This window comes from Halteromyces radiatus (genome assembly GCF_025201355.1).
Source record: "Halteromyces radiatus strain CBS 162.75 chromosome Unknown BX664scaffold_3, whole genome shotgun sequence".
In the NCBI taxonomy this organism is placed as follows: Eukaryota; Fungi; Mucoromycota; class Mucoromycetes; order Mucorales; family Cunninghamellaceae; genus Halteromyces; species Halteromyces radiatus.
Genome location: NW_026251689.1, coordinates 1,200,456 through 1,226,047, shown reverse-complemented (window position 1 = coordinate 1,226,047; position 25,592 = coordinate 1,200,456). Strand labels below are relative to the sequence as shown.

At 33.6% G+C, this 25,592-nt stretch overlaps 10 protein-coding genes across 10 annotated transcripts; 3 read left to right on the top strand and 7 right to left on the bottom strand.

Moving 5' to 3' along the window:
• Positions 1-130: 130 nt before the first annotated feature.
• On the bottom strand, positions 131-953 carry BX664DRAFT_328512 (ATP synthase complex subunit H-domain-containing protein). Its single transcript, XM_051544611.1, has 4 exons — positions 859-953; positions 696-750; positions 521-576; positions 131-443 (listed from the first exon to the last, which is right to left on the bottom strand). The coding sequence occupies exons 1-4, from the start codon at positions 895-897 to the stop codon at positions 315-317; spliced, it is 279 nt and encodes a 92-aa protein (XP_051401372.1). The 5' UTR covers positions 898-953; the 3' UTR covers positions 131-314.
• A 426-nt stretch (positions 954-1,379) lies between these two features.
• Positions 1,380-2,326, bottom strand: BX664DRAFT_328510 (ribosomal L29 protein-domain-containing protein; the record flags this gene model as incomplete). Its single annotated transcript, XM_051544610.1, has 3 exons — positions 2,136-2,326; positions 1,668-1,804; positions 1,380-1,613 (listed from the first exon to the last, which is right to left on the bottom strand). The coding sequence occupies exons 1-3, from the start codon at positions 2,136-2,138 to the stop codon at positions 1,382-1,384; spliced, it is 372 nt and encodes a 123-aa protein (XP_051401371.1). The 5' UTR covers positions 2,139-2,326.
• Positions 2,327-2,469: 143 nt separating this feature from the next.
• BX664DRAFT_357407 (uncharacterized protein) lies at positions 2,470-4,687 on the bottom strand. Its single transcript, XM_051547953.1, has 2 exons — positions 4,521-4,687; positions 2,470-4,437 (listed from the first exon to the last, which is right to left on the bottom strand). The coding sequence occupies exon 2, from the start codon at positions 4,382-4,384 to the stop codon at positions 2,480-2,482; it is 1,905 nt and encodes a 634-aa protein (XP_051401370.1). The 5' UTR covers positions 4,385-4,437; positions 4,521-4,687; the 3' UTR covers positions 2,470-2,479.
• Positions 4,688-4,909: 222 nt separating this feature from the next.
• On the top strand, positions 4,910-5,538 carry BX664DRAFT_328506 (60S ribosomal protein L37a; the record flags this gene model as incomplete). Its single annotated transcript, XM_051544609.1, has 4 exons — positions 4,910-4,912; positions 5,013-5,141; positions 5,236-5,318; positions 5,407-5,538. 4 exons carry the CDS (start codon positions 4,910-4,912, stop codon positions 5,468-5,470), a joined length of 279 nt encoding a protein of 92 aa, XP_051401369.1. The 3' UTR covers positions 5,471-5,538.
• A 142-nt stretch (positions 5,539-5,680) lies between these two features.
• On the bottom strand, positions 5,681-7,479 carry BX664DRAFT_328502 (X-domain of DnaJ-containing-domain-containing protein). Its single transcript, XM_051544608.1, has 7 exons — positions 7,278-7,479; positions 7,184-7,196; positions 7,053-7,097; positions 6,812-6,968; positions 6,218-6,756; positions 6,058-6,141; positions 5,681-5,992 (listed from the first exon to the last, which is right to left on the bottom strand). Exons 1-7 carry the CDS (start codon positions 7,379-7,381, stop codon positions 5,873-5,875), a joined length of 1,062 nt encoding a protein of 353 aa, XP_051401368.1. The 5' UTR covers positions 7,382-7,479; the 3' UTR covers positions 5,681-5,872.
• Positions 7,480-7,544: 65 nt separating this feature from the next.
• Positions 7,545-9,254, top strand: BX664DRAFT_328499 (uncharacterized protein). Its single transcript, XM_051544607.1, has 7 exons — positions 7,545-7,592; positions 7,680-7,902; positions 7,966-8,180; positions 8,320-8,404; positions 8,484-8,754; positions 8,837-8,922; positions 9,000-9,254. Exons 2-7 carry the CDS (start codon positions 7,795-7,797, stop codon positions 9,156-9,158), a joined length of 924 nt encoding a protein of 307 aa, XP_051401367.1. The 5' UTR covers positions 7,545-7,592; positions 7,680-7,794; the 3' UTR covers positions 9,159-9,254.
• A 347-nt stretch (positions 9,255-9,601) lies between these two features.
• BX664DRAFT_384418 (uncharacterized protein) lies at positions 9,602-10,936 on the bottom strand (the record flags this gene model as incomplete). The annotated part of the gene is made up of 3 exons (XM_051549179.1): positions 9,602-9,765; positions 9,839-9,927; positions 10,049-10,936. The coding sequence occupies 3 exons, from the start codon at positions 10,934-10,936 to the stop codon at positions 9,615-9,617; spliced, it is 1,128 nt and encodes a 375-aa protein (XP_051401366.1). The 3' UTR covers positions 9,602-9,614.
• A 358-nt stretch (positions 10,937-11,294) lies between these two features.
• Positions 11,295-12,640, top strand: BX664DRAFT_328491 (uncharacterized protein). Its single transcript, XM_051544606.1, has 4 exons — positions 11,295-11,462; positions 11,536-11,904; positions 11,968-12,085; positions 12,155-12,640. Exons 2-4 carry the CDS (start codon positions 11,769-11,771, stop codon positions 12,441-12,443), a joined length of 543 nt encoding a protein of 180 aa, XP_051401365.1. The 5' UTR covers positions 11,295-11,462; positions 11,536-11,768; the 3' UTR covers positions 12,444-12,640.
• Positions 12,641-13,015: 375 nt separating this feature from the next.
• BX664DRAFT_294292 (VTC domain-containing protein) lies at positions 13,016-15,202 on the bottom strand (the record flags this gene model as incomplete). The annotated part of the gene is made up of 3 exons (XM_051542087.1): positions 13,633-15,202; positions 13,324-13,560; positions 13,016-13,209 (listed from the first exon to the last, which is right to left on the bottom strand). The coding sequence occupies exons 1-3, from the start codon at positions 15,185-15,187 to the stop codon at positions 13,016-13,018; spliced, it is 1,986 nt and encodes a 661-aa protein (XP_051401364.1). The 5' UTR covers positions 15,188-15,202.
• Positions 15,203-16,310: 1,108 nt separating this feature from the next.
• Positions 16,311-25,518, bottom strand: BX664DRAFT_328484 (uncharacterized protein). The gene is made up of 22 exons (XM_051544605.1): positions 25,441-25,518; positions 23,861-25,363; positions 23,678-23,761; positions 21,167-23,587; positions 20,959-21,070; positions 20,210-20,864; positions 19,967-20,126; positions 19,774-19,892; positions 19,633-19,690; positions 19,475-19,552; positions 18,864-19,403; positions 18,779-18,806; positions 18,603-18,698; positions 18,510-18,534; positions 18,235-18,443; positions 18,098-18,157; positions 17,904-18,030; positions 17,695-17,842; positions 17,346-17,566; positions 17,167-17,221; positions 17,002-17,099; positions 16,311-16,916 (listed from the first exon to the last, which is right to left on the bottom strand). The coding sequence occupies exons 1-22, from the start codon at positions 25,475-25,477 to the stop codon at positions 16,368-16,370; spliced, it is 7,383 nt and encodes a 2,460-aa protein (XP_051401363.1). The 5' UTR covers positions 25,478-25,518; the 3' UTR covers positions 16,311-16,367.
• Between the last annotated feature and the right edge of the window lie 74 nt (positions 25,519-25,592).

The window sequence follows — 25,592 nt, the reverse complement described above, 5'->3', positions numbered from 1 at the left end:
AAAAAGAAAAGAAAAGAAAAGAAAAAAAAGTAAAAAAAAAAAAGAAAGTCTTGGCTTTAAAATCTAAAAAGGGAACTATAAATAACAGCATTATCATTCACATAGAAACAATCAGACAGTTAAAAAAAAATGTATACGTTTCTACAATCTTTATTTTCCAAAAGCAATAATACTACAACTAAACCTATCACAAATTCGTATATGAGATTGTTGATTCGTTGCTATCGTTGTTGTTGTTGTTGTTGTTGTCGATGTTGAGGATGTTATTGAAGAAGAAATGGATGAGAAGGAATGATTTTGATAAAGTACAATATCTATTGGGAAGCTTCTTCAGGTTCAGCATCATAAGCAGCCAATTGAGCAGCCAAGTCTTCATCCACTTGAGGAGCAGCAGGAGCAGGAGGGAGCTTCAAATCCTTGACTTGAGCTTCATCAGCCTTAGACTATTATAATAATACAAAATATCAGTTAATAACTTGTCATTCTTCTCACTCTTTTTATATATTTCCCTAATACTTACAGCAGGAGCGGGCTTGTAAGCCTTCAATTCCTTGATATACAAATCTGAGATAACATCTATTTGAGAAAAAAAAAAAAAAAAGTAAGTCAATGGTGAGGACAAAGTATCATTCCTAAAGTTAATATTATTATTTCTCCTCTTTTTTTTTTTTTTTTTTTTTTTTTTTTTTTTTTACCCTTTTGTTGGATGGCAGCAACAGAGAAACCACGGACAGCCATGGAACGAGGAGCCTAATTGAAAAAAAAAAAGAATTCAGTAAACCATTCATAAGAAAACAAAATTGAAAAATACATTCTCTTTCAATGAAATGTTGAATCGAGTAGTTTAGGTTTCATTACCTTGAGGGCGGCAGAGCGAGTGGCGATGCGAGCGAACATGGTCGAAAGGATCTTTTGAAAAATAAATAGAAAGAGAGAGGTTGGAAAAAAAAAAAAAAGGAAGTATTTTTTTTTTTATTTTTCTATTGAGCCTGGTGTAAGGGAAGGGATTTTGTGACATCAATTTTTTTCAACTACCGCACGGATTTTTTGTGTGAGAGTGAAGCCAGGGCAAAATGAGTGAAGAACTTCAGTCAATGGGGAGATTGCCATATCACACACTTAGGTGGAGATCCTTGTGAAGAAAAATGAATGATGGGTAGGATCGATGGACGTAGAACTCCGAATGATGATGATCATCAGTAAACACAACACATACATACAATATCGAATTTTATTCTTTTTTCAAAAGATAAAAAAAAACAAGAGACGTGATGGACAAGTAAAATGTAGAAAGGAGGGGATAACTGATAACAGTAAAAGAAGATGACACATGTATAAAACAAAATGGAAAAAAAGAAACTAATCTAAAAAAAGGAATGATTTAAGCCTTGACAGCATACTTGCGAGCAGGGAAAGCAAGAGCCTTCTTTTGTTCCTTGACAGTCTTCAAGCTACGTTCATAAGGAGTCAAAGCACGACGCATAGCACGAGTCTTCTTAACACGGAGATCCAAGGGAACGAACTTCTTCTTTTGATAGAAAAGACGAAGTTGTTCACGTTGAGTTTGGTTGATGACAGTCAAGATGGTAGCAACGTTACGACGAGCACGACCACTAAAAAAAAAAAAAATTAAGAATTTGACATTTTTTGAATAAAAAAAAAATTACATTTCTTGGAGCTTGGAAGAAGAACCACCAGCCACCTTTTGGACACGGAGAGAAGCAAGTTCTTGCTTAGCTTCATCAAGGAGCTTGACAAGTTCAGCCTTGTTCTTGTTACGAAGTTCGTTAGCCTTGACAGGAGCCTATATAAAGAAAGAAATATGAGTTCATCTTAAAAGAGGTAGATTGAATCAAAAAAACAATCAGTTCAAACAATGCTTCCTATTCCATTTGTCTCCTTTGAATATCCATCAGTTGTTGTTTTTTTTTTTGTTTTCTGTGTTGATGAATGTCGATGATCTGTCCCTTCCCATTCCAGTGAAAAGATTAACATTGTTGGCGTTGCTGTTGTTTTATCCAGAGTCGTAAATCGTAGTATATAATGTCAAGGATGGATAGATAGATTCTCGGGGACAAATGCAATAGGATGGATTGAATGAATCAATGGATGGATGGATGGATGGATGGCTTTACCATTACGAAGGTATGTATTGGATAGGAGAAAGGGGAGAAAATCTAAAAAATGAAGACAAGATGACTTTACGCATTCATCACTATTAAAACCCCGATATAAGAATTCCCAAAAAAAAGTGTATATACAAGTTTTTATTTGAATGATAAAAATAACGAAAAAGGATAATCATCAAAGATGAATATATATATATATATATATGGAGAGAGAGATCATATGTGTATGTGTATGTGTGTGAGATTATACTACAAAATAATCAAAAACAAAAAAAAAAAAAAATGGAAAAAGGAGATTGTCTAAGATACAAAAAAAAAAAAAAAAAAAAAAAAAAAATAGATCACGTATATCATGTTTCCATGGCATCATCAGCATCGTCATCATCATCTTCTCCGTTATCACCATCGTCATCAAAGGTCATTCCATATCGTTGTTGTCGATATAATCCAGAATCACTACCATTTCTTTGAGTTTGCATAATTGTAAAACCACCAACACCATTGGATAGGGATCCAGTCATCATTGGGACCACTCCATGAGCAACAATAGCAGCGTTTTTTGGCATTTCATCTAAAATCTGTAGCAAAAGATCGCGAGGTAGATTTCTAAATCCTTCACTATGAGATACAGCACCAAAATGTTCAAAGATATACTGAAGAGCCTGATGTTGTAATCCTTGTTGTTTTGTCTGTCGTGCCACGTAATACACTTTGCTGACCGAGTTCACATCCATATGCATATAGAGTCGTTGTACACAAAGTGCCATGAGTCGATCCATCGAATATTCATTTGCCATCATCAAAAGATCACATATCATCATCAAAGGTAATTGTTGTAACGTGTCCTTGTACAAGTAATCCACAAATCCACGAAGCACTGGTAATGAATAAGGTAACGTCAACATATCCATCACTTGATTTCCATCCAATTCCAAAGCTGCCTTCATACTGTTGTGAAAATGATGCCATCGTGCTAACAAAATCAATTTGTGTACATAAATATCATCCCCTTCTGAATCAATGCTTGATCGAAGTATAAAATCCGGCTTGATAAAATCCAGTTGAAGTAGTTGAGCTAAATCTGTTCCAAGCTGAGGTTGAGGTATAGGGATAATGCCAAGTTCTTTGAGATCCAAACAGATCACCTTGGAATAATATTCATCGGGTAATTCGTCCTCCGTGCCAAATAGATAGAGTTGAGTACTATGTTCTGCCATTGCAAAGCTATGCCAGTGACAAGTGCCAAAGGATGTTCCAACTTGATGACATCGCCATTGAAGAGATTCCAAATTTAGAGTCCATACCCCACTGATTACATCGGATAAACAGGATGGTTGACTAATCGATGGTGTAACAATAACAACAAGTTTATCGCCACAAATTTGAAGGAACCGTTGCGCAGTCAATGAAGGTGCTTTAGGTGAATTGATATCAATATGAGTCACTGTCGAATCATTGAATGGATCATCCGATATATCGATAAATGATAAATAATTCGATCGAGTCATGTCTTCGTGTAGGCCACCAAAAAGATACAATCGGTCGTTATAAACAAAAGTGATATGTTGCGATCGCTTTACAAAAGGAATTGGATCCTGCCAAATCCATGTCGTAAGATCGAGTATCAAAAGCGTGTCGGGATGTTGTTGCTGTCCTGTTTGACCCAAGTTAGAAGCACCAACCGATGATGATGATACTGATGATGCTGATGATGGTGAGATAATACCGCCTGCAATGTACAATTTGTTGTTATATATAGTTGCTGAGTGTCGAATACGTCCTTCTGGCTGATTACCAAAAGTAGTTGGATATTCCCATGTCATAGTGTTCAAATCTAAGATGGCAATGTCATTGTAATACTTTTCGTCTTCTTCGGCACTACCACCATAAATTACAAGTTTGTTGTTGTTTCCCCATAAGGTTGCAGAATGGTCATTTCGTTTGGCAGGAGGTCGTCCCTTTGTATATACCACGCGTTTCCAAATGCATTCTTCTTGATTATCGTTAAATGTCAATTGGTGAAGAGAGTTGTAAACTTCATCAGTATATTGGTCGAATCCAGCAAAAGTATATATTGTATTATCCACTACAGTCAAAGAAGCACCAACCAAGGCACCTAAAGATTCCCCTGTAGTTGTTCGAGGTGTAGGAGAGTAAATCACTGGAGAGCATCCATTCAATTGTAAAAGAGATTGCTCACGATTGATTCCATTACGAAGAGAATGTACTGATGGAGAAGGCGATTGTCTACTCATAAAGGGCTGACTAGTTTGTAAGTATCTATGTATATATGTAAGTGAATCGTTACCTAACCATAAAAGGAGAGTCAAAGTTAGCACCTTGGAAATAAGTGCTGCATAACAATATTTTTTTTTCTTTTATTATTTTTACCTTCTTGGTGATATACACAAACTTTTGACTAAGGTAAAGATGCAAAGTAACGTCAAAACAAATACAATAATATAGAATGGGGAAAGTAGTTTCTATGTAAGTTTATTGGAAAAGGAATATGTACAACAAAAATATATAATAACTGTAGTAGTATAATAATTGCCTACAAAAAAAAAAAAAAAAAAAGATAAAAGAGAGAGAGAGAAAAAAAAAAAAAAAGAATGGGTGACGAATTTCAAAGGCATGGCACAAATGATAACATCGGCTCGGAATTTTACATTCGTGTTCCGCCTGAAGCTAAAAATCAATAGACAGAAAAGTTTGAAGTGAATAAGTTGAGAATAGGCGCAATTCCCATTATCCCTCCTTCTCTATAATCAACCTCTCAAATGGTAAATCTAAAAAAGAAATTAACTATTCATCCATCCATCCATCCATCCATCCATTGATCATTATTTTTAATCAATTTTCTTTGTTTATACGATAACTTAGGCCAAACGCACAAAGAAGGTCGGTATCACCGGTAAATACGGTACTCGTTATGGTGCTTCGCTCAGAAAGCAAGTGAAGAAGATGGAAATCACTCAACATTCCAAGTACACCTGTACTTTCTGTGGAAAGGTACGACAAATCATTATGCTACTCCTTTTTTTTTTTTGAACAACGGAAGGAACGCGACCTTTGACCATTTTCTTTTTTTTTTTTTTTTTAATAGGATGCTGTCAAGCGTACTGCCGTTGGTATCTGGAAGTGCAAGGGTTGTAGCAAGACCATGGCTGGTGGTGCTTACACCGTCTCGTAAGTAGTTTTTTAAGGAAAAAAAAAGGATATTTTATTTGAAACAATATTCACTAATACTAAAAAAATGATCATCTTCTATCCATAGTACTACTGCTGCTGCCACTGTCCGCTCCACTGTTCGTCGTCTCCGTGAAATGGCTGAAATCTAAAATCATAGTTCATTATTATCTTTTTATCTCAACAATAAAAAAAAATACATGATCTATATTTTCAATTATTCAATTTGGTATTTGTTGTAATTCGATTGTCTTCTATTTGGATATGGGAAAAGGCATAGTTTTGTATTATCAGAGGAATAGATGAGTGATCAATCATATATAGTAGTACATTGTTCGTTAGAAGTGATGTATCATATAGGATAAAAAAAAAAAAAGACTTGATGTTTGTTTTATTAGAGAAATGGTAAATGATAGATATAAAAAGAAAAAAAAAATGAAATATTCTATATGAAAAAAAAAGATACACTATAAGGAGTAACATTGAAATAAGTCATTAAACTAGTAATTGTGGGTAGTTAAAGATAGGGTAAACATAATCATCATGTTCAATCTCTATTTCTTCTTTTTGATCAAAATATCAGATACAGGTTTGTCGGCTTCCACATTCTTGTAAATATGACCCACTAGTCGTAAGGCTTCTGCGCGCTTAGTACGTACCTTACTAGGGACAGTCTATTATAATGATAAACACAAAAAATCAATCTTTTATACTATGTCAATATTTTTTTTTTTTTTACCTTGTCTTGAAGCACCGTATCACATACTTGACGTAAAGTTCCTTCAACTTCAAATTTTGATGTTTGCCAGAGAGCCTTATAAGCCTATCAATAAAGGATCAAAATAAAAAAAATAAATGATAAATCATATACTTCCTTTTGCTAATATATATATATATACCTTGTTGCTAACTTCTTCTTCCAATTTTAATTTTTCAGCTTGATCCATTCCATCCTTTTCAGCTTTAGCGACCATTTCAGCAGCTTGTTGAATTTCCATAGCAGATCGAATAGTCGTCCAGAGTTCCTTGACAATATGTTTCTTTTGCTTGATGCTTTGGAAAATACTTGGTAATTCTCCACCCTTAAGTCCAAGATAATGACGACCTTTGCTACTATATACATATCCAATAGCATGTAAAAGTTCTAATCCATAACTCTCTTCCTTGAGTTTTTCCGCTTCCACAATGATTTGTTCCTGGAATGCCAAGGCAGCAGCTTCATCACCTTCACTGTCGGTATAGAGTGATAACTTGTGAATTAAATTTTCAGCCAATTTTTTAACTCGTTCTTGTTGTTGTGCCTTGAGTTTTTCCATTTGTTCCTTTGACATTTGTTGTTTCTTGCCAGTTGGATCATCATTTTCGCCATCTTGAGCAGTAGAAGCTTCATCCATAGTTTCACTAAACATTTCTCCCATAGCTAAATCACCAATCATACCTATTATATATATATAAGTCAACCAATCATATTGAATAATAATATAGGAACTTACTTCGAAAGGCATCACCACCAAACATTTGAGCAAAGAAATCTTTAGGATCAGAGAAACCACCACCAGGAGCCAATTCCTTGTCCTTGCCATATTTGTTATAAAAAGCCCTAAGTTGGTCATCAGATAAAACTTGATATGCTTCTGAAATTTCCTTGAACTATAGAAAATAAAATAATAAAATAAAACTAAGTATACTTAAAAGGAATAATTATTTTCTTTTGATTTGATATAAAAAAAATACCTTTTCTTCAGCACCTTCAGATTGGTTTTTATCAGGATGATATTTCTATTCAAAAAAAAAAAAAAAAAAAAAAGAAGTAAATGCCTTGTACTATTAACTAATAAGTATTTATTTTTGTTTTTTATTCTTACTATAGCTAGTTTTCTATCAATAAGCGGAAAAAAGGAACCAAACAAATGAGTTGAATAAATGAAAAATGATATATTTAAACTATATTATATTTACCTGTATGATTTCTTGATCTGAGCAGCATCGGCATTGATAGGTATTTCCAATAAGTCATAATATGAAGTATCAATAGGGTTTTCATCAGTGCCAAGACGTGACATTGTATTTTAAAAATCGGATAAAGGAAAAGAAAGAAAGAAAAAAATCCAAAATTGAATATCAGCTGCCACCTTATTTCTTTTTTTTCTTTTTTTTTTTTAGAAAAAGTCCTGTCATTTTGAGTCCAAAAAAAAAAAAAAAAAAAAAAAAAAAAAGAGAGAGAGACACATTATATTGGAAATTAATAATTCTTTTTATATTCTATTTTACTTACTATTATATTAAATAGACATTCAATAAGGTTAAAATGATCAAATAGCTCTCGAGTATTTTTTTTTTTTTTTTTTTTTTTTTACTAACTTCTCTGAAATGACAAGTTTGGTAAAATGGCAGGAAGTCTACATTTTCACTCCGCCCAACTTTATATTTCATTATTTCTTTTTCCCAGAAAACTAATAATCTTTTTCTTCTTCTCATGGACTTGAATGCATGGTTACGCGATACATTACAGCAACGACTAGAGAAACAAGATCAATGGACCTATCTTTGTCAAGGCATGTTACAAGAAGATATAGTTGAAAATGTAAGTACACTTATACAAGATAATACGACTAATTAACCCTTATTCATATTATAATACTTGTAGGAAGTACGAGTGGATAAGCCTTCCATCTTATTTCTACAAAACGAGGTAAAAGCATTAATAGAAGAAAAAGGTATTTTTGCAGCAGGTGCTATTCCTCGACCTTATTACCGAGCCATGGCATATACTTTGGATAGTTGTTACAAACATGGTGGTCGACTTCCTCCTTTGTTACTGGATAACCCATTAAATATGTTGACTTGCAATAACAGTGATAGGTAAGATGAACGATGAAAAATATAAATATATATATTTATTCTTTCTTTCTTTCTTTTTTTTTTTTTTTTTTTTTTTTTTTTTTTTTTTTTTTTTTTTTTTTTTTTTTTTTTTGGTTATTGATATCTACTGTCAAGAAAGATTGGAACAAATACAGATACGACTCTCTCAAATAGTTTCATCCAATAAAGATTCATCAAGTGTATTACAGGAATTCTTATTTGAGGTAAACAATAACAATAATAAAAAAAGACACCTATAATTATTATTATTGTCGATCTCTTCCACTCACCTAGTTTATGTAGTACTTGGAACCTGAAGATTGGCGGTTATGGTTACTGATGCGTACAACAACAGGATCAAAGGGATGGAGGGTGATGCCTCCAAGTCTTAATCAATGTCTTACTGGGTTTTCTACTCTATATCAAAAACAATATTCTTTGAACGATACCACAGATACCAACAACAAAAAGAAGAAAAACATGCAAAATCATATATTGACAGTTGGAGCAAAAGCACTTAGCAAGCATTGGCATCGTGATAGACAAAATGAATTCTGGGGTAACTGTACTGGAAGTAATACACTATTTCAACAAAAGATAAATCTGTTTTACTAATCATCTCTTATTTGACATATTATTTTGGGTAAATCATTTAGGTGAATCGACCAAGAATGATCACGCCAATAGAGTCTTACTCAAAATTTTGACCAATGCTGTATGGATCAATCTTCACTCCTTACCGGTAAGAAATAACATAAATATATATATATAAATATAAATATGAATTTTCTCCTTTTCTTCTTTTTGGATTGAATGTAGCATGATCAAGCGGTATATGAAATCAGGGAATCGAATGGTTATGGGGCTCGATGGACGACAACAACCACCAAAGAAGGGAAAATACAAGATGATTGGTTATTTCGTGGGTTCCTAGAACCTCAAATGGAAGATGGTCATTCACTAGGTTGGATACATTAATATTGATTAGTTTTAGTTTAAATTAGATTTAAGTATTATTTTGTAGTACATTTAGAAAAATAAAAATAAAAAAATAAAAAAAAAGTAATATTATGCTAGATGGATGAAGATCAACTTTGATTGGATGCATAGATTGTACGTGCTGTGCTTCACTTTTTATTGTTTTCACTTTCTTTTTTTTTTTTGAGTTGGTTGATGATAACAACCGTACTTCTAATTTTGAGCCTCCTGACAAATAGCTCCTGACCAATAATATTTTTCTATCAAAGGAATCCATTTATCTACTTATATATATATATTTAAGGAGTCACTTACACATATAAACGCAAATATATAAATGTTTGATATTAATGATCTGTAATTAGTAATATTCGTATTTTATTGAATTAAAAAAAATGGATATATATTAATATGAAAGAAATACTATACTATGGACCATCATTATTACTACTACTATCAAAGTCTATTTCCAGGTATCATACAGAATATCATGAGAATAATTGTAATCAAAAAAACCATCACTGACAATAAATTGATTGATCTTCGACGTAAAATGGAGCGCACTTTGGTTTGTTTGATGGCGTTGAATTTGAATGTAGTTGTTTCACTATAAGAAAAAAAAAAAGAAAGTTGTCAAAACAAAAGATAAAAATTACCAATAATCATATAGAATATATTACCTGATATTAAAAAATAAGACCCAAATTGGATCTAATCCACATATACTTGAACCAAGACAATAGATACCAAAAGTGACAGGTATGAGTCCCTTTAAAAAAAAAAAAAAAAAAAAAAAAAAAAAGACGAAGAAGAAAAAAACAAAGGTATGAATGATCCATTCTTTTTTATTTTTATTTTCTTTTTTATTTATTTTTTTTTTTTTTTTTTACCCATAAACGTTTTGACCAAGGAGAAATGTTTAAAAAAATCAAAGAAAATTCCAAAGAAAAACCAACAAGAAGAGAGAACAGACCAGCTGCCAAGCGAATGATTTGTTGAGGTAAGGTCAAGTTCATAAATACCCTATAACGAATAAACAAAGTGAAGGATGATTGAAGTAGAATATGTACGTATTGCTTGGCATGTTGAAACACCTTTGGATCATCCATTATATTTGTGTTGTTGGGAGGAATTTGATTGAATGATTTGATAATACGATCACGTAAAACTGCAGGTAGTTGTATTAATTCTTTTTCAGCATGAGGTACAATATATCGAAAGTAAATACGTTCTATTGTATCAATCATATCTGCTTGAGTTGGTTGATGATAAGGTGTCGATAGGATGGATGATGTAATAGAAGAAGCTGATGATTGTTTACTATGAGCAGTGATACTAGTAGCCATAGTAGATCGTTTTGTAGTGGTAGGTGAAATTGAATGATTCCGTGATTGAATAAGAAGCATATGTGTGAGAAGATCGGATTGACTGGTAAAACTTTCTGCTGATATACTTTCCATAGGTGATTGAGGAGTTTTATGAATGGATGATGATGATTTCTTGTTATTATTTTGTTTCTTAGTTTGTTGTTTCATATAACGACGATGAAGTATTTCAGCTTGCTGTACATCAAGCCAAAAATCCAATAATGTTTCCATTTGTAATCTATCACGTAATACAATATAATAATTATAAAGACATACTGGTGGTCGACTTTGTCTTTGAAGAACTTCTTCTAAAGATGGTAATTGATCAAGTAAATGAACAATATGTTCTCTAGTAGGTGTTGTCAATGAAAAAGGATGAGGATTAGAATGATAATAATCTAATTTTTCCATCATATATATATAATAAATAAGTAAAGAAAAAAGAAAGAAAGAAAGAAAAAGAAAAGAAGAAAGAAAAAAGAAAAAAATAGTGAATCAAAAAGAAAAAAACTCCTTTAAAAAGCAAAAGTAAGGGGGGAGAGAGTAAAAGTGAAATCTTTTTAAGCTAGAAAGGGGCAGGAAAAAGTGAAAGTAATCCTAAAAAGGAAAGCATAGAATCAAAGAGAAGAAGAGGTGGATTGAGAATGAAATTCACGAATGTCTGTACAACCACAAAGTTGAAAAGAAGAGAAGAAAAAAAAAACACCAATAAATAAAAAAAAAAAAAAAAAAAAAAAAGGTTTTTTCTTTATCTTCTTTTCTCTTTTATCTTTTTTTTTATTTTATTTTTTTTTTTTTATGACCGAACATAATTTAATTTTACCAACTCATTCTCCATATCCAGGTGATCCTTTACTTACAAGATATCAATCAAGTCAACTCGATCTTGATGTATTCGGTACTTCAGTCACTAGAAACTCTATATCTATACAAATGAGTAATAAGTCAAAATATATATATATATATATATATATATATATATATAAACTAATTTTTTATATAAAAAAAAGACTTTGTAGGAAAAGTGATTCTTATTGTTCTTGGACAACTCTTATTTACTTTTATCCTTACTATCTGTCTACAATATATTCAACTTACTTGGCACTGGTTACAAATAAGGTTTGAAAAAAAAAAAGGGACATAACTACACCAGGTACCTGTTTGGTTTCATCTTGATTAAAAAAAAAATGATTGATACCTTTTGTGGAAATTCTTTCTTAGTATTCTGACTTGGTGGATTCCTATGATACCTTGTGTTTTAGGTGCTATATTGATTATTTGGCAATTATGGGCTTTTTATTTTCAATTGATTACTCAAGCTAGAATCATTTTATTAGTCCTTTTCTCTGCTTTGATGTCATTTATTATTGGTGAAATTGGTAAATTATTTATTCTATGATTATTTTAAATGATATTAATATAATTATCTTTATTCTATCTAGTTGTGACATTCTGTTATGATGATGGATTATTGATTATGAATATGGTTGGATTTGGTATATTGGCTTTTTATTGTTATACTCTTCAACATAAATTTGAATTTTCTGGTCCAAGTCCCTGGTATAAAAAAAAAAAAAAAATATTATATATGTTTCTAATATTTATTATGTATGATGTATGATGATGTAGGTTTTTTAGTATGGCAGCAATCTGTCTTAGTTCAACATGGTTACGAATGATATTTAAAGTCGATCCATTAGAAATTCTGTTACCAATAGGATTATCAGGCATGATATGTACTTATGTACTATTGGATTTATATTATATTATGGGTAATTATTCTGCTGACGACGTGATCCTTGCCAATGCTTGTTTGTATATTGATGTGATGTATCCAATGCGGTGTTTACATAATCTGTGTGAACTTTCTGATAATCTCAACTTACTTGATGTCCTTTATCCTGGTCCACCAAACTGATACTCTCCCTTTCCTATAACTTAGATTAGTATCTTAAAAAGTTGTTATTTGTCATATCATTTTATACCCATGTTCATACATCATCTTTTATTATTTATCATCATGTACTTCTAGTTCAAACTACTTTTTCGTAGTAAACAACAATCCCTTCCATGGCATCAAATAAAAAAAAAAAGAAAACTTTTCCATCTTCTTCATCCTTTCTTTTTTGTACAATGTAAAAAATTGTTTCTTGTTAAATGTTTCATTTTCCAATTTATTTTATGCATTCTTTCTGATCATCATTTTACTGTCATGCATTCATGTTAATCATCCATCACCATACTAATTTATCACTATTGTCATTCATCAACACACTAATTATCCATCCTATCCTATCACCCTATAATCAATAATCATCCATATGAAAACACCCAAAAAAAAAAAAAAGGAATAAATAAACGTTTTATTATAAAAATGATGTGATGGTACAAGAGTAGAAAAAAAAAAAAAGAACAATGCAGAAAAAAAAAAAAGAAATGTAAATGGAATGCTAATAAATATGTATATATATAAAAAAAAAAATGATACAACTATCGGAATCTAAGGTAAAAATTGACAATAAGAGCACCAACCAAAAGTACACAAAGAATAGCAGGACCCCATAAATCATCATATCTTCCAAGAATACGACGATTGATCATATAAGCACGTTTTTCAAATCGATATAAAGCGTATATGGCCACCACAGCTGCGATACCTAAAAAGACCCCACCCGCGATTCTAGCTGAATAATCACCGAAGTTCAACAGATTAAGAGCCACTGTCAATAAGAGAGCACAGAATTGTAACCAGGAGATAAATGTTCTTTCATTGGCAAAAAAGACCTTGGGTTCCACACGCACCTTGGTAATACCTACAAACTTATTATTCTTGTCATCTTCTGCTACTGGTTCACCTAAACTGATGGCTGTCACGTCTGCACGATTTTTCTTTTTCTTTTTGCCTTCCTCTATAGGTGGTGAATACTGTAATGCTGTATTGTCTTGAAGTTGATGTTGATGATGTTGATGTAATGGTTGAGGTACTGCTAATGATACTTGTTGTTGTTTTTCTTGTTCGTAGGCATATGATTCATCTTGTTGCTTTTCTTTTTCACTTGGATCTTGCAAGGTATATCCAGTTTGTTGTTGCACACTATTTGCCCGACCAGCCACAGCCTTCATTCTGTTTTCTTCTTGTTCCATAGCACGACTGTAATGACCATCAATCAAAGGCTTGAAGGATCTGGAACGCGTCAGACCAAAGTTGGTAGCACGAGGCTTTCGAATATCCAAATCCATTTCAGATAACCACCAAGGTAAAAGAGGCATACGATCAGCATAGAAATGACAAGCACCATGGAGATATTTAGAGAAACGAGGCACTTCATGGACCAGATGAGAATCCAATAGATTTGTCAACCAAGCAGGAGGTTCTTGACCAAGATGAGTTTGTAGTTTTGTTTCCAACACGGCATAAGGGAATCGAAGTACATCAGCATCATTCAAATAACTAAAAGGATAATCAATGCCTACATCAGGACGACGCCATTCACCTGGACCACGACGTTGTTGATCAAAGTTGTCTTCACGAATAAAAGTCAAATCAGTATCCAAGCTCACCCGTACACGTTGATCACCAGGTAATTGGAAAGCAGTACGATTGTAAAAAGCACGAAGTACCGGATCCAAATTTTTTTCCTTGAGAGATGTTTGAATACCATTGGCAATAAAAAGATTATCCTTGACCAGTTGTTCATCCGTTCCCTTGGCTTTTAATCGATCCGCATAAGTACTTGCTGACAATTCACCAGACATAAACTTGTAGACATCAGATTCATCCAAACGAAATCTATCCTTGACAGAGGCACCATCCAACCACCAAGCATGATGTGTTTTGCGTTCAATAAAAATAGAATTAGAAGACATAGGACCATACCATCGGAAACGAATAGCTTCAGCACCTTCATCACGTTGTAAACGACCAGTATAGAGATCAAAATCAGGATTATCAAAGTACACCGAAGAAATGGCAGCATCTGAAGGTTCGAAAGGCTTGGTATCATTGAAAATCAAAACAGGTAAATGAAGCATGATAATAGACTTGACTTCAGTGATATTATCAGGATGAATCCAATACTTGGCAGTGGCCCTTTCAAATGCATTTTGATCACCACCAGCGGCTGCATTTCCTGTACGTGGTTTGCCCTTGAGTTGACAAATATCATGAAGAGAAGAAATAAACACAATTGCCACATCAAATCGTTGCTTATCCAAAGGTTTTGCACGTAGTTGAGGTACAAAGGCTTGTTGTAAATTCAATTGAGTCCATTTGTCGTGTTTCTTGATGATTTTTTGGAAACCAATATAATTAAGTCGAGTAAACTTGGCAAGATCGTTAACATCAAATAATACTTCAGTCAATGCTTCGTCCATAACAGCCCAGTTTTGTTCAGAAGAATAAGTTGGATTGTTGGTAAATGTACGAATCGATCGTTCACAATAACTAATGCGTGCTTCCACTTCACCTAGTTTAGCATTAACAAAGTCGTATACTTTTTCCAATTCGTTTTCCAATAAAGCTGTAAAATCCTTTTCGTCTTGATCTGTCCAACCATGATCTTCTTGACGTGCCTTGAGTTCAGTTTTCAACACGTCATATTGAATATAAGCAAGTCGCCAAGGTACAAATATTTCCTCGGCTAGTTGTGCACCGAACTTCATAATAAATACAACAACAAAAAAAAAAAAAAAAAAAAAAAGAGGGAATAAAGATTAATGTAAAAAGACAAAAGAAAAAAAGAAAAAGAATTAAAAGAGAAGGGTCTTAAACAAAAAAAAAAACCCATCCATCCACCAAAAAAAAAAAAAGAAACTCCGAATAGGGTTATCAACGAATATCCGGGTTTTCCATTACTCCTGTTGCACCTAACCAAAAGATCATTTCTAAATTAAGCAACAGAATTTCTATAGTTATTTTTCTATTTCTTTTCTTTTCTTGTGATACATCATTTTGACATGAATGTTAAATATCAATTATACAATCTTGATGATTAGTTTTTCTTTTTATTACTTTATTATTATTATTATTATTATTATTATTATTATTATTATTATTTATTTGTTTTAGTATTCAATAGTAAATAAACAATAAGATGAAACCTCTTTTTTTTTTTTATTACTAATGGAAAAACTGTTTCTCCTCAAAAAAAAAAAAAAAATCTTTTACCATTGGTAAGTTTCTAGTGCCGAACTAGGAAACGAATTTTTGACGGTAATCGGATAAAAAAAAAAAATCAAACCCATAAGATTGATCATCAAAAAAAGTGGATCACTATCTGAATCCATTACCAACTGAAATCTCATATTAATCAAAAACCAAGCCTTTTTTTTTAATTGTATATATTGATAATATATGATCTTTGATCTTACTTTAAATTATCTTTTCTATTAAATATGATGAATCAACCATTTCTTTATCTTAGAATATATCTTATATTAATGTAGCATATATGATTTGATATTGTTAATTCTTTTCTTTAACATCATCATTTGTTTATAACAATATAATAAAAAAAAAAAAACGGGTATCGGGAATACCTTCCCCGAGAAAGGAGTTTTTCTTGATCCAAAAATACATATGTAAAACTAAACCAGTAATCGATAGAAATTCAATTCTATGCAAATGTATAGAAAAAAAACCAAAAAGGGAAAGCCACGCTACCTCACATTTTTTTTTTTTCAACTCAAAATTCTCCATGTTTCACTGTTCATTTTTAGAAATCATTTGGCTGTCTCTGTTCATTCAACCATTCATCCATTATTCATCATCAAATAAATAATAGAGTAAACCAAAATAAAGATATCAACTTTTATTTTTCTTTCAAGAAAAAAAAAAACTAGACTAAATACGTTGGAATACTAAATAAATAGCATGGACAATAGGTAAATGTTCTTTTATCCTTCCATCATCATCATCAGTGTCATCCACTACCACAATTGTATCTTGAGATTCATCCATATTACTCGTGTTATCATACCATGTTTGTTGTTGATACTGAGTCATAGCATCTGCCATTGGCTGTTTCCGATCTCTTGAATATCCATCAGGCACAGTAACAACCATTTCCTTGAGTTTCATTATCGATCTATCCACAGATCGTTCTATATCCTCCAACACCAATAAAGATACTGGCCATAATTTTCCCGTTTGAGGATCACGAATGTCTTGTGTACCAATAATTAACATACCCAAGGGACTCAATTGTTTGCTAGCTTCCAAGGCAGTATGTACCACTGTTTGTCGATATAAATCCAATTGATGTACCTTGATCTGTTGATGTTCCATTATGATGAGACATAATATTGCATCCTCTCCACTGGGTTTGTTCATCATCGTATCATAATGTACCATATCTTCAGATTCTTCATCCCCAAGCTCCGATACCAACCCCTACACAAAAAAAAAAAAAAAAAAAAAAAATGTTAAAAATAGATTCGGATGAATTAATAATAGTATTCCTTTTTTTTGGAATTACCAATTTCAGTAAAATACGATTGTTTTCTTCAATCCTTTTCAATCTTTCTTGTTCATAACTTGAAATTCCTGCATCTTGTTCTTGTTGTTTTTTCCATTCTAAAGGTATAATATAATGTTTAGTTCTTATTATCACAATAAGAGTATTCACCTTTTTTAAATTTACCATCTTCATCAGTCAATTCTACCAAAGAGGAACTAGTCTTGTTACTTTCATCTCCCTTCAAAAAAAAAAAAAAAAAAAAAAGGAATGTAAGTTATCTTTTCCGGTTAGTAATCTAGATTGGAACCTGAAGGTTGATCGATTACCATGCAAACGCGTCGAAGTCTTTTTTTTTTTCTTACCTCAGAACCCATGAATTCTAATTGTACATGTTGCCAATTACAATCATCCTTTCCAAAGCGTTCAACCATACGAGACATACAAAGATCGGCAAAGCTATATTTTTCCGTAGGTTTAAATACCCAAACCGTTCCCATAACAACACTTTTCCTTGAAATGGCAGATGCAGGTACCCCATGAGTAACATAACTGAGGCGAACATTGTCTCCTGATAAAGTATCATCTATCATAAAAGAATAAAAAAAAAAATGAGTCATCTTTCCCAGAAATTCCCCAATTTTTTTTTTTTTATTATTCGAGTATCTTGTCATTTTGCATTCCATCTTTTATCCCCCCCAAAAGAAAACCTACAATCTCGTCCCATCATTCTGTCAATTTTGTCCTTAGGCACTTTCCGGAAGGTTGCCAGAAATTCATGAGTAAACACCAAGAAATCGAATTGTACACAGAGATAAGTTCCAAGTCCAAAAGCAGAACAATAGCGTTGTCGTTTCACAATCTAAAGAAATGAAGATGATAATAACATATAAGTATGATAATCAATTATTATATACACTTACGAGTTCTTCCATTTCGAAGCCTTCATCAATATATTGCCTCATTAAGTTGAATGACACTGGAATGTAGAAGCAGTGTTCACGATTATCACCAATACCTAGTGTCAATCTTCTACCCATCTTTAATACCCTATAGTGATCAAATAGATTTTATCAGTCATATAATGCTTTGAATGTCATATATATATTTGTCTTACCTCCAACTTTGTTTGACCACATTTTCATATTCAACCATAAAGTCTTCAATATTGTTGAATCTAATCATAGAGAAATGTCAGTGAAAAAAAAAAAAAAAAAAAAAAAAAAAAAACTACATGTTATTCATCATGTTTACCTAGATAAATCACCTTCCAAATGGGTTGAATAGGCCACGCAATCTTTGTAAGGGGGATGAGACAAGATATGATGGAATGATTCATTGCCGAATAAAGAACCAGAGAGATTTCTTGCATCTGATTGCGCAACAATAGGTCGATATTTCGCTTCAGTCAAACCTATTGGGAGTTCAAAACAGCAGTTTCGTTGAGATAAAGCAACAGCCGCCTTGACGATATATCAGAATAAGTATATTTCCTATGTTCTTTTTTTTTTCTTTTTCCTCTAATTTACCGGGTTGATATCAATGCCCACACATCTATAAATAATACAATAGAAAGAAATTCATCATTAGTAAATACATACTACTTATGATTCATTCTATACCTTCTTTGCAATAAAAAACATTCAATAGCGTCAGTACCACGACCCAGAAAGTTGGATAAAACCCGTTCACCCTTATTAGTGTATTTCAAAATAGATCTAAAAAACAAAATTGTTTAGTATATATATATATATATATGATTTCATAATAAAAATCATCGAACTATGTATATACATACCTTCGGACAGTTTGAGGTAACCAAGTCCCTATATGATACTTTCTATTAGTCATCCTACTTTGTTAATATGAAATCCAATACTAACCATGGTAATCAGTGCCAGAATGAGAAGCCCATCGAGGAGCGCGACCAGGAATATCATAATAAGTGGAATCAAAGATCAACGAGAATATTTGACTTGGTTGTGGTTCGTAGGTTGTCAATCGAATGCCTGTCAGAGAATCACTGAATTTGTTTGCTGATAATGCATCACGTGTCAAATATGGTTTATGCGTATAATTATCAATGGATGCGAGATACTGGTGAGATTGAGCAGCAGGATCAAATGAAGAAGCTGAAATAGGTCCAACCACAATAGACGAAGTCATCGTATCAGATTGTTGTATCATTGGATCTTCTTCATTGTCTTCTTCATCATTGTTGTTGTTGATATCATTTCGTCCGTCATTGTCCACCAAAAGAGCCAAGTCATAACATGACACACACATCAAAACGCCACCATCATATCCTTTTCTCCATTCATCTGCATCTTGAGTTCCACAGTAACAACATGTAATAGAGACTGATCCATCCGCTCGTCGTCGTCTTCGTTTGAGAAACGTTGGTTTCTTCCTTGTTTTTGCATCTAAATCATAAAATAAATGTCGATTGAATCATAAACTTTTAAAGAATATTTGTTGAATGATTATTACTTACTAGCTGCACGAATTTCTTCTTTGGCACGAGCTGCTTTGGTTGCCTTTTGAGCTTCCATTTCCTTGATAATTTCAAATGCTACAATAATATACGCGAAGTACATATATAAGTTTTTCATCTTCAGCTTTTTTTTTTTTATTCTTATTTTATTTACTTACAAGTTTCTTCAAATTGACTTTCATTGTGGACGTGATCTTGAGGGAAGTTCTCGTAACACTGACACATAAAAAGAGAAAGAGAGAAAGAATAAAAACATGAATACAAAGTAATCATTCCATACTATACTTTTATATACTTACGTCAGCACATAGATCAAATGTAGAAAAATAACTGGTAGCACAAGGTAAACAGGTATACCATGATTCTTCTTCTAGTTTCTTATTACATCCATCACAACTAAAGACATTGACATAGGTATCTAAAAAAAAAAAAAAAAAAAAAAGAGATGGTAAGATATTTCATTTTCTTACTAAACAAATGGAGAAAACTTACCGATCTTGTTGTAATAAGCTTCATGAGTTGAACACCAAAAGATAACCCCATTTTCAAAATAATTGACAGGCTTTTCAGCACAAGGCAAATGGAAACTCTTGGAACATTTCGATTCAAAACAACCAATCGTAGCTCCCTTTTCCTTGCAAGCAAAACAGCGCTATTGTACATATAAAAAAAAAAAATCAATATGACCAATCACAGTATACGATAAAAAAAAAAAAGAATAAATGAGACACTTACCACACCACGACCACGGCGTAAAGCAAGAGTGACATTGTACCATTTTCCATCAGGAGTACAAAATACTTCAGGACTATGTCTTGCACATGCGTCATGAGCCCAAAACGATCGTTTCTTCTTCGTACCATTCTTGTTGTAGGATGTAATCACAAATGGGCCAATGAATTTGCCAAGATCCTCGGAAGTATCATCATCATCGTTGCAAAAAGAGCATACCTTCCGTCGCTGCCATCGTTTCAAATACTTGTATCCTTGATCTGCTGCAATTGCTGATTGACCAGAGAAAATCTGGCTTGCTTCCAAAGTTGTCGTAGAATCAGAGGACGCCACCATTGCTGTAGTAGTTGCTGATGGTATTTCCATGGATGGTATTGGTGTAGACGGTGATGATAGCATTGTTGTTGTTCCAGTGGTGATGACTTGATCCAATGTCGATGATTCCACCAAAGATGATGTGTTTGTTGTTTCTGTCGTTACCTGAGAAGTGGGAGGAGCCTGAGCTGTATCATCATCGCACATTAATACATCTTCTTCCCATACAGTCACCAGTTCACCTTTGATAGGACGGGGTCCAATAGCTGCATTGATCACCGATTGTACAGCAAAACTTGACCTTGGATGTTCGTGCCAGAATGGGAAATTGTGATCAAAACATCTATCAGAAAAAAGAAAAAGTTGTCGTATGATATTGAGAAATATACATTCATACCCTCTGACTCTTTTTTTTTTTTTTTTTTTGGTTTACTTACTGTAGACAAAGATCAAAGCTGTCAGTTGAGGAGACTTGGTCAGATGATGATTCACAATAAGTACAATAGTATCTAAATTGTTTGATGGCCACATTGCAACGATGACAAATCACTAAGAGAAGAAAAAGTTAAGAAAAAAAAAAAACGTAAAAAAAATAAGCATCAATTTTGTTTTGAGTTGATAATAGAAAGACTAGAATATATTTACCTGCGTTGTCTGTGTCAAGTTCTGCTTGTTGATCATCACTGCCAGTATTTGCTAAAGTAAGTCGCCGAAGTCTGGTTGACGTTGCCGAAGAATGAGATGTTGTTCTATCAGTAATATTTGCTTTCGATCTACATTGATGTTGATGATATTTGTTGTTCTTGAGCATATTTTCATATCGAGTCATGTAATCAGGTTCTAAACATTCCACTTCATGATCATTTTCTACTACTTGAAGACGCCGGCTGCCAACAGTAACATATTCATCAAATAAATCGGGCCATCCACAGTAATGCACTCGAAGTCTATTTCGATCCATAGAAATAAGACGTCCTTCGTACCATTTTTTGTCTAGATGAAGTAGCTGTACATGTTGCATATAGTCATATCCGTACACATTTGCCACAAATCCATGATGATTGTCATCGTTGTCACCATTGGTTTCTGCTGTATTATTTTCTTCTTTGTCTACATGTTGATCAGCATCCGTTCCGCAATCATCGTCGTCCTCTTCTGTTCCAAATTTAAAATTAGCTTCGTCAAAGTCATCATTGTCGTCATCGGAAAGATCCAGACGTTGCCGTCGTCTTCGTCTTCGTCGCCTACGGATCTGTTGTTCCTTTTTCGTTGCAATTGTTGTAGTGTTCTTGCTTGAAGTAGACGACGGTGGTTTTCGTGATTTTTTCGTCGTCGTCAATACGTAGTCGCCATCTTCATTGTTATCATTGAGTTTGGTCGAAGGAGTGGTAGACATCGGTTCCGTAAGAGATGTCACATCTTGTTGTTCTTGCTGCTGACCACTGCGTCGTCGTCGTTTGAGTTCTTTGCGTTCAAGTTCTTCAATGCTGACTACCATACCTAGACGATGATAATCATCAGGACCAAGAATTACCCTTTTTCTGGTTTTCGTTTTTTCATCTGCTAGTTCAGGATTGGTTTCCATCATCAATAAAAAGTTTGCGTCTGATGTCGATGTTGCTTTGTTTTGTATTAAAGTTGTAGCTTTGTCGCAGTTGCCGTTGATGCTGTTGTTGTTGTCATTTATTTGCCTTTCCGTCTCAGTGGATAGCGGAGTCGGTTGATGTAATAACAAAGGATTGTCAGAAGAAGTGGAGCTTGAGGAACATTGACCATTAGTGCTGATGGTATGATTGTTATCATCTTGTATTGCTTGTTGGTTTTGTTGAACGGGTCGAATACGTCTGCTGCCTACCATCATCCATTCATCGTACATATCACCCCATCCATCGTATCGTACACATACTTTGCCTGGTCGCATTGCCACAAGTCGACCCAGTTCCCAGAAGAATTGATGTTGTTTCGAAGACTTAGTATTCAATATTTCCACTTGCATATTATAGACATAACCATACGGGTTGGGTACAAATCCATGTTCATCTTGTAATTGTCTCATAGCACGTCTAGTTGCAAAAGCTCCAGTTGTCAAAAATTCGGGTGTATCCTTTTGATCTTGCTGATGTTGCTTTTGTTGTCGTCCTTCAATATCTCGTGTCTTTCTCAAAGATGTATTGCCAGTCTTCATCAAAAAAGTATTGGTGTCATTAGAGCCAGCTGTTGCCATTTGTTGCTCGGAATCAGTGTTGCTGTGTAAAGAGGATGCTTCAGATGATGAACGTTGGTTGGATAAAGTGATAGAAGTCTCGGTACGACTAGGTATTGGTGAAGAAGGCGGTTCATTTGTTTCACATTGGTTGTTGTCAGAGGATATCGATGCCGATGGTTGTTCAAATTGATTCATAACTTGATTGGAACATGTCGAGGAATCCTTTGGTGCAAGAAATCGCGATGGTGGTGACTGTTGGTTTTTCACTGTAGTTCCATTATCACGACGGCGCCGATTAGTACGTGGTTTTGCTGGTATTGTTTCCTTCACATCCCCATCATCACCGGTTACATCAAAACCTAAGGCACGATATTCAGCATCTTCTTGATCAGAAATTAGACGTATACGACGACTTCCACTAATCACCCAATCGGATTGTTGAGAACTTGGAAACCAGACTCGTACTTGATTGCCACGCATTTGTCGAAGATAACCAATCCATTCCATTTGTTGTTTTTGTTTTTTCTTCTTGTTGGTTCCTTGTTGTGTTGTATAAATCACTGCTACAGGACGTCCATAATGATAACCAAAAGAATTGGGGCGGAATCCATGTTCATCAACCATTTGTCGCGCCATTCGTCGAGTCATAAATACTTCATTGTTGTTGAATATCTGTGTAGGGTCGGTATCAAGAGTGGATGACACATAATCTTCACTAGATTTGGACTTGCTATTATTTTGTTGACAAGCAGGAGTGTCACCGGAATCATTGTCCAAGGAAGAAGAGGAGGAGGACGAATCGTGGTGTAAAAGTACTAATGGCTGATCTTCCTTTTTTTCCTGAAATGTTTGCTTGACGTCTATTATCATAATCAATAATGCCATCAGCTACATGTAAATAGATATACCCACAGTCTTTTTTTTTTTTTTTTTTTTTTTTTTTTTTTTACCTTCATGTTGATCAGAGATAGTGGTAATATCACAGGAAGAAGTAAAAAGTTTTTCAGGATTGTCTTGAGATGTTTGTTCTTCATCTAAGGTAGTGAATAATAAATAATAAACAGTTTATTAGTATTGTTACCTTAAATTATATTCTTTTTTTTTTTTAAAAAAAAAAAGAAGTGTGATTATACCTTCGATTTCATACAAGTAATCAGATAAAGTAGATGATTTATCATCATCGTCATCGACGTCTTCGTTGTTAGCCAAGGTTGAGCCAGAATCATGCTTATTGTTGTCATTATCCTTGTTGCTACCATCATCGTCATCATCGTCATCGTCATCGTCATCATCTTCACCTTCATCACCTTCATCACTAGTCACTGTACGTAATCGTTGGCTGCCCATAATAATCCATTCGTCTTGATCATCCCAGTCTTTGTAGCTGACCTTGACTTTTGATCCTTCAACCTTGATCAATGTTGCTGTATACCAATGGCCATTAATATTCAAGACTTCCACCCTTTGTCCATAAGTGTATCCAATAGCATTTTCGTCAAATGATTGTTTCAATCGCGCCGTCTTTGCTTCAATAGTCTCTTCATCTTTGTCATTCTTGATGATTGGGAAGCACGATGCTTTGTTGTGATCGGCATCACGAGGAAGTGTATCATTATTGTCGTAATAGGCAGTACGTTCATTTGCTTTCATTGAAAAAGAGGAACCAGATTTTTGTTTACGCATAGTTGTTAGTTTCTTCGAGTTCCTTGATTGTGTGGGTGGGGGTTGTTTCGCTGCTGATCTTCGTCGTATCGTAGTCGTTGTTTTCTTCTTTCTGGTTCTTTTTTTTTGTGTAGACTTTTCGGTAATACTTGATAGATTTCCAATAAGCGAATGGCTTGTTGGTGTTGATGCTGATGAATTTAATTTGACAGGCGAAGGCGGTTCCTCTTGTTGTAGTTTGTTCAAACCATGAGCATGTTCTCGTAAACGAGAAAAAAATATTTTTGGCCAAAGATACCATTTTTTCTTGCAGAATTCACATAATTCAATCACTTCCAGACTTTCACGATACATAGCTTGAGCATGGCAGAAAGGACAAATGTCTTCATTAATTAAAGGGTTTGAGGAATAAGTTGATGTAACATGAGGTTGTGTTGAAGGTTTTTCTTGAGAAAGCCGTTGAGAGAAAAAAGTAATATTGTCGATACTTGGACTTTTGGACTGAATAACATCCCATCGCGTTCGTTTACCATTGTCAAGTTGGCGAAACTTTTGGTGAAATAAAGTTTGGGAAGAAGAAAGAGCAGGAAAAGAATCTCTCATTTTAAGCCAGTGCGGACCTTCAAAAATACGGTTGTCCCCTTCTTTCGTTTCAGATTTCCGGTGTCGTTCCAAACGAAGGTACCCAGGATATGAAGAAGTAAGGTTGGATTGAATAGGTGATGATTGTTTATTGATAATCATACTAGTAGTAGTATGACTTGATGATTGACTTTTAAGTAAAATTTTCCCCATAAATCTTCCATATTTCTTGCCTAAAGTTGTTTGTGATGAGACATCCTTTAAAAGGGATGATGGTGTAATGACTTTTTCATCAATAATTGTAGGCGATGATTGTGCATTTTGTTGGTCATCATTCATTCTTTTAACAAGCGGCGGTGATGTATCATGATGATCATCGACTTGTACGTGTGCTATAAAAAGAAAAGGACGATGATTAGTTATTATTTCTAAATTTTTTTTTTCTCTTTGATCAGTAATAGGTGTTTACCCTCTATCTGCCACGTAAAAGCTTTATTCGATGACATTTTCTGTTTGTTGATGTTTTTGAAAGAAAGAGAAAAAGAAAGAGGAGAACTGAGTTAAGGGACCTTTTATTTATTTTTTTGTGTGAAGGATAAGAGGCTTACATTTGTTGTTCAA

Coding starts and splice junctions, on each gene's coding strand:
- BX664DRAFT_328484 (XM_051544605.1), bottom strand. CDS start 25,477: ATGTCATCGAATAAAGCTTTTACGTGGCAGATAGAGG. Junction 19,893..19,966: donor AGCTTATTACAACAAGATCG/GTAAGTTTTCTC, acceptor TTTTTTTTTTAG/ATACCTATGTCAATGTCTTT. Junction 18,807..18,863: donor TTCTGGCACTGATTACCATG/GTTAGTATTGGA, acceptor AGTATCATATAG/GGACTTGGTTACCTCAAACT.
- BX664DRAFT_328491 (XM_051544606.1), top strand. CDS start 11,769: ATGATACCTTGTGTTTTAGGTGCTATATTGATTATTTGGCAATTATGG. Junction 11,905..11,967: donor ATTTATTATTGGTGAAATTG/GTAAATTATTTA, acceptor TATTCTATCTAG/TTGTGACATTCTGTTATGAT. Junction 12,086..12,154: donor TTTTCTGGTCCAAGTCCCTG/GTATAAAAAAAA, acceptor ATGATGATGTAG/GTTTTTTAGTATGGCAGCAA.
- BX664DRAFT_328499 (XM_051544607.1), top strand. CDS start 7,795: ATGGACTTGAATGCATGGTTACGCGATACATTACAGCAACGACTAGAG. Junction 8,405..8,483: donor TACAGGAATTCTTATTTGAG/GTAAACAATAAC, acceptor TAGTTTATGTAG/TACTTGGAACCTGAAGATTG. Junction 8,923..8,999: donor TCAATCTTCACTCCTTACCG/GTAAGAAATAAC, acceptor GATTGAATGTAG/CATGATCAAGCGGTATATGA.
- BX664DRAFT_328512 (XM_051544611.1), bottom strand. CDS start 897: ATGTTCGCTCGCATCGCCACTCGCTCTGCCGCCCTCAAG. Junction 751..858: donor CTCGCTCTGCCGCCCTCAAG/GTAATGAAACCT, acceptor TTTTTCAATTAG/GCTCCTCGTTCCATGGCTGT. Junction 577..695: donor TGCTGCCATCCAACAAAAGG/GTAAAAAAAAAA, acceptor TTTCTCAAATAG/ATGTTATCTCAGATTTGTAT.
- BX664DRAFT_328502 (XM_051544608.1), bottom strand. CDS start 7,381: ATGTCACGTCTTGGCACTGATGAAAACCCTATTGATACTTCATATTAT. Junction 6,969..7,052: donor CTGAAGGTGCTGAAGAAAAG/GTATTTTTTTTA, acceptor TATTTTCTATAG/TTCAAGGAAATTTCAGAAGC. Junction 5,993..6,057: donor ATACGGTGCTTCAAGACAAG/GTAAAAAAAAAA, acceptor TCATTATAATAG/ACTGTCCCTAGTAAGGTACG.
- BX664DRAFT_357407 (XM_051547953.1), bottom strand. CDS start 4,384: ATGAGTAGACAATCGCCTTCTCCATCAGTACATTCTCTTCGTAATGGA.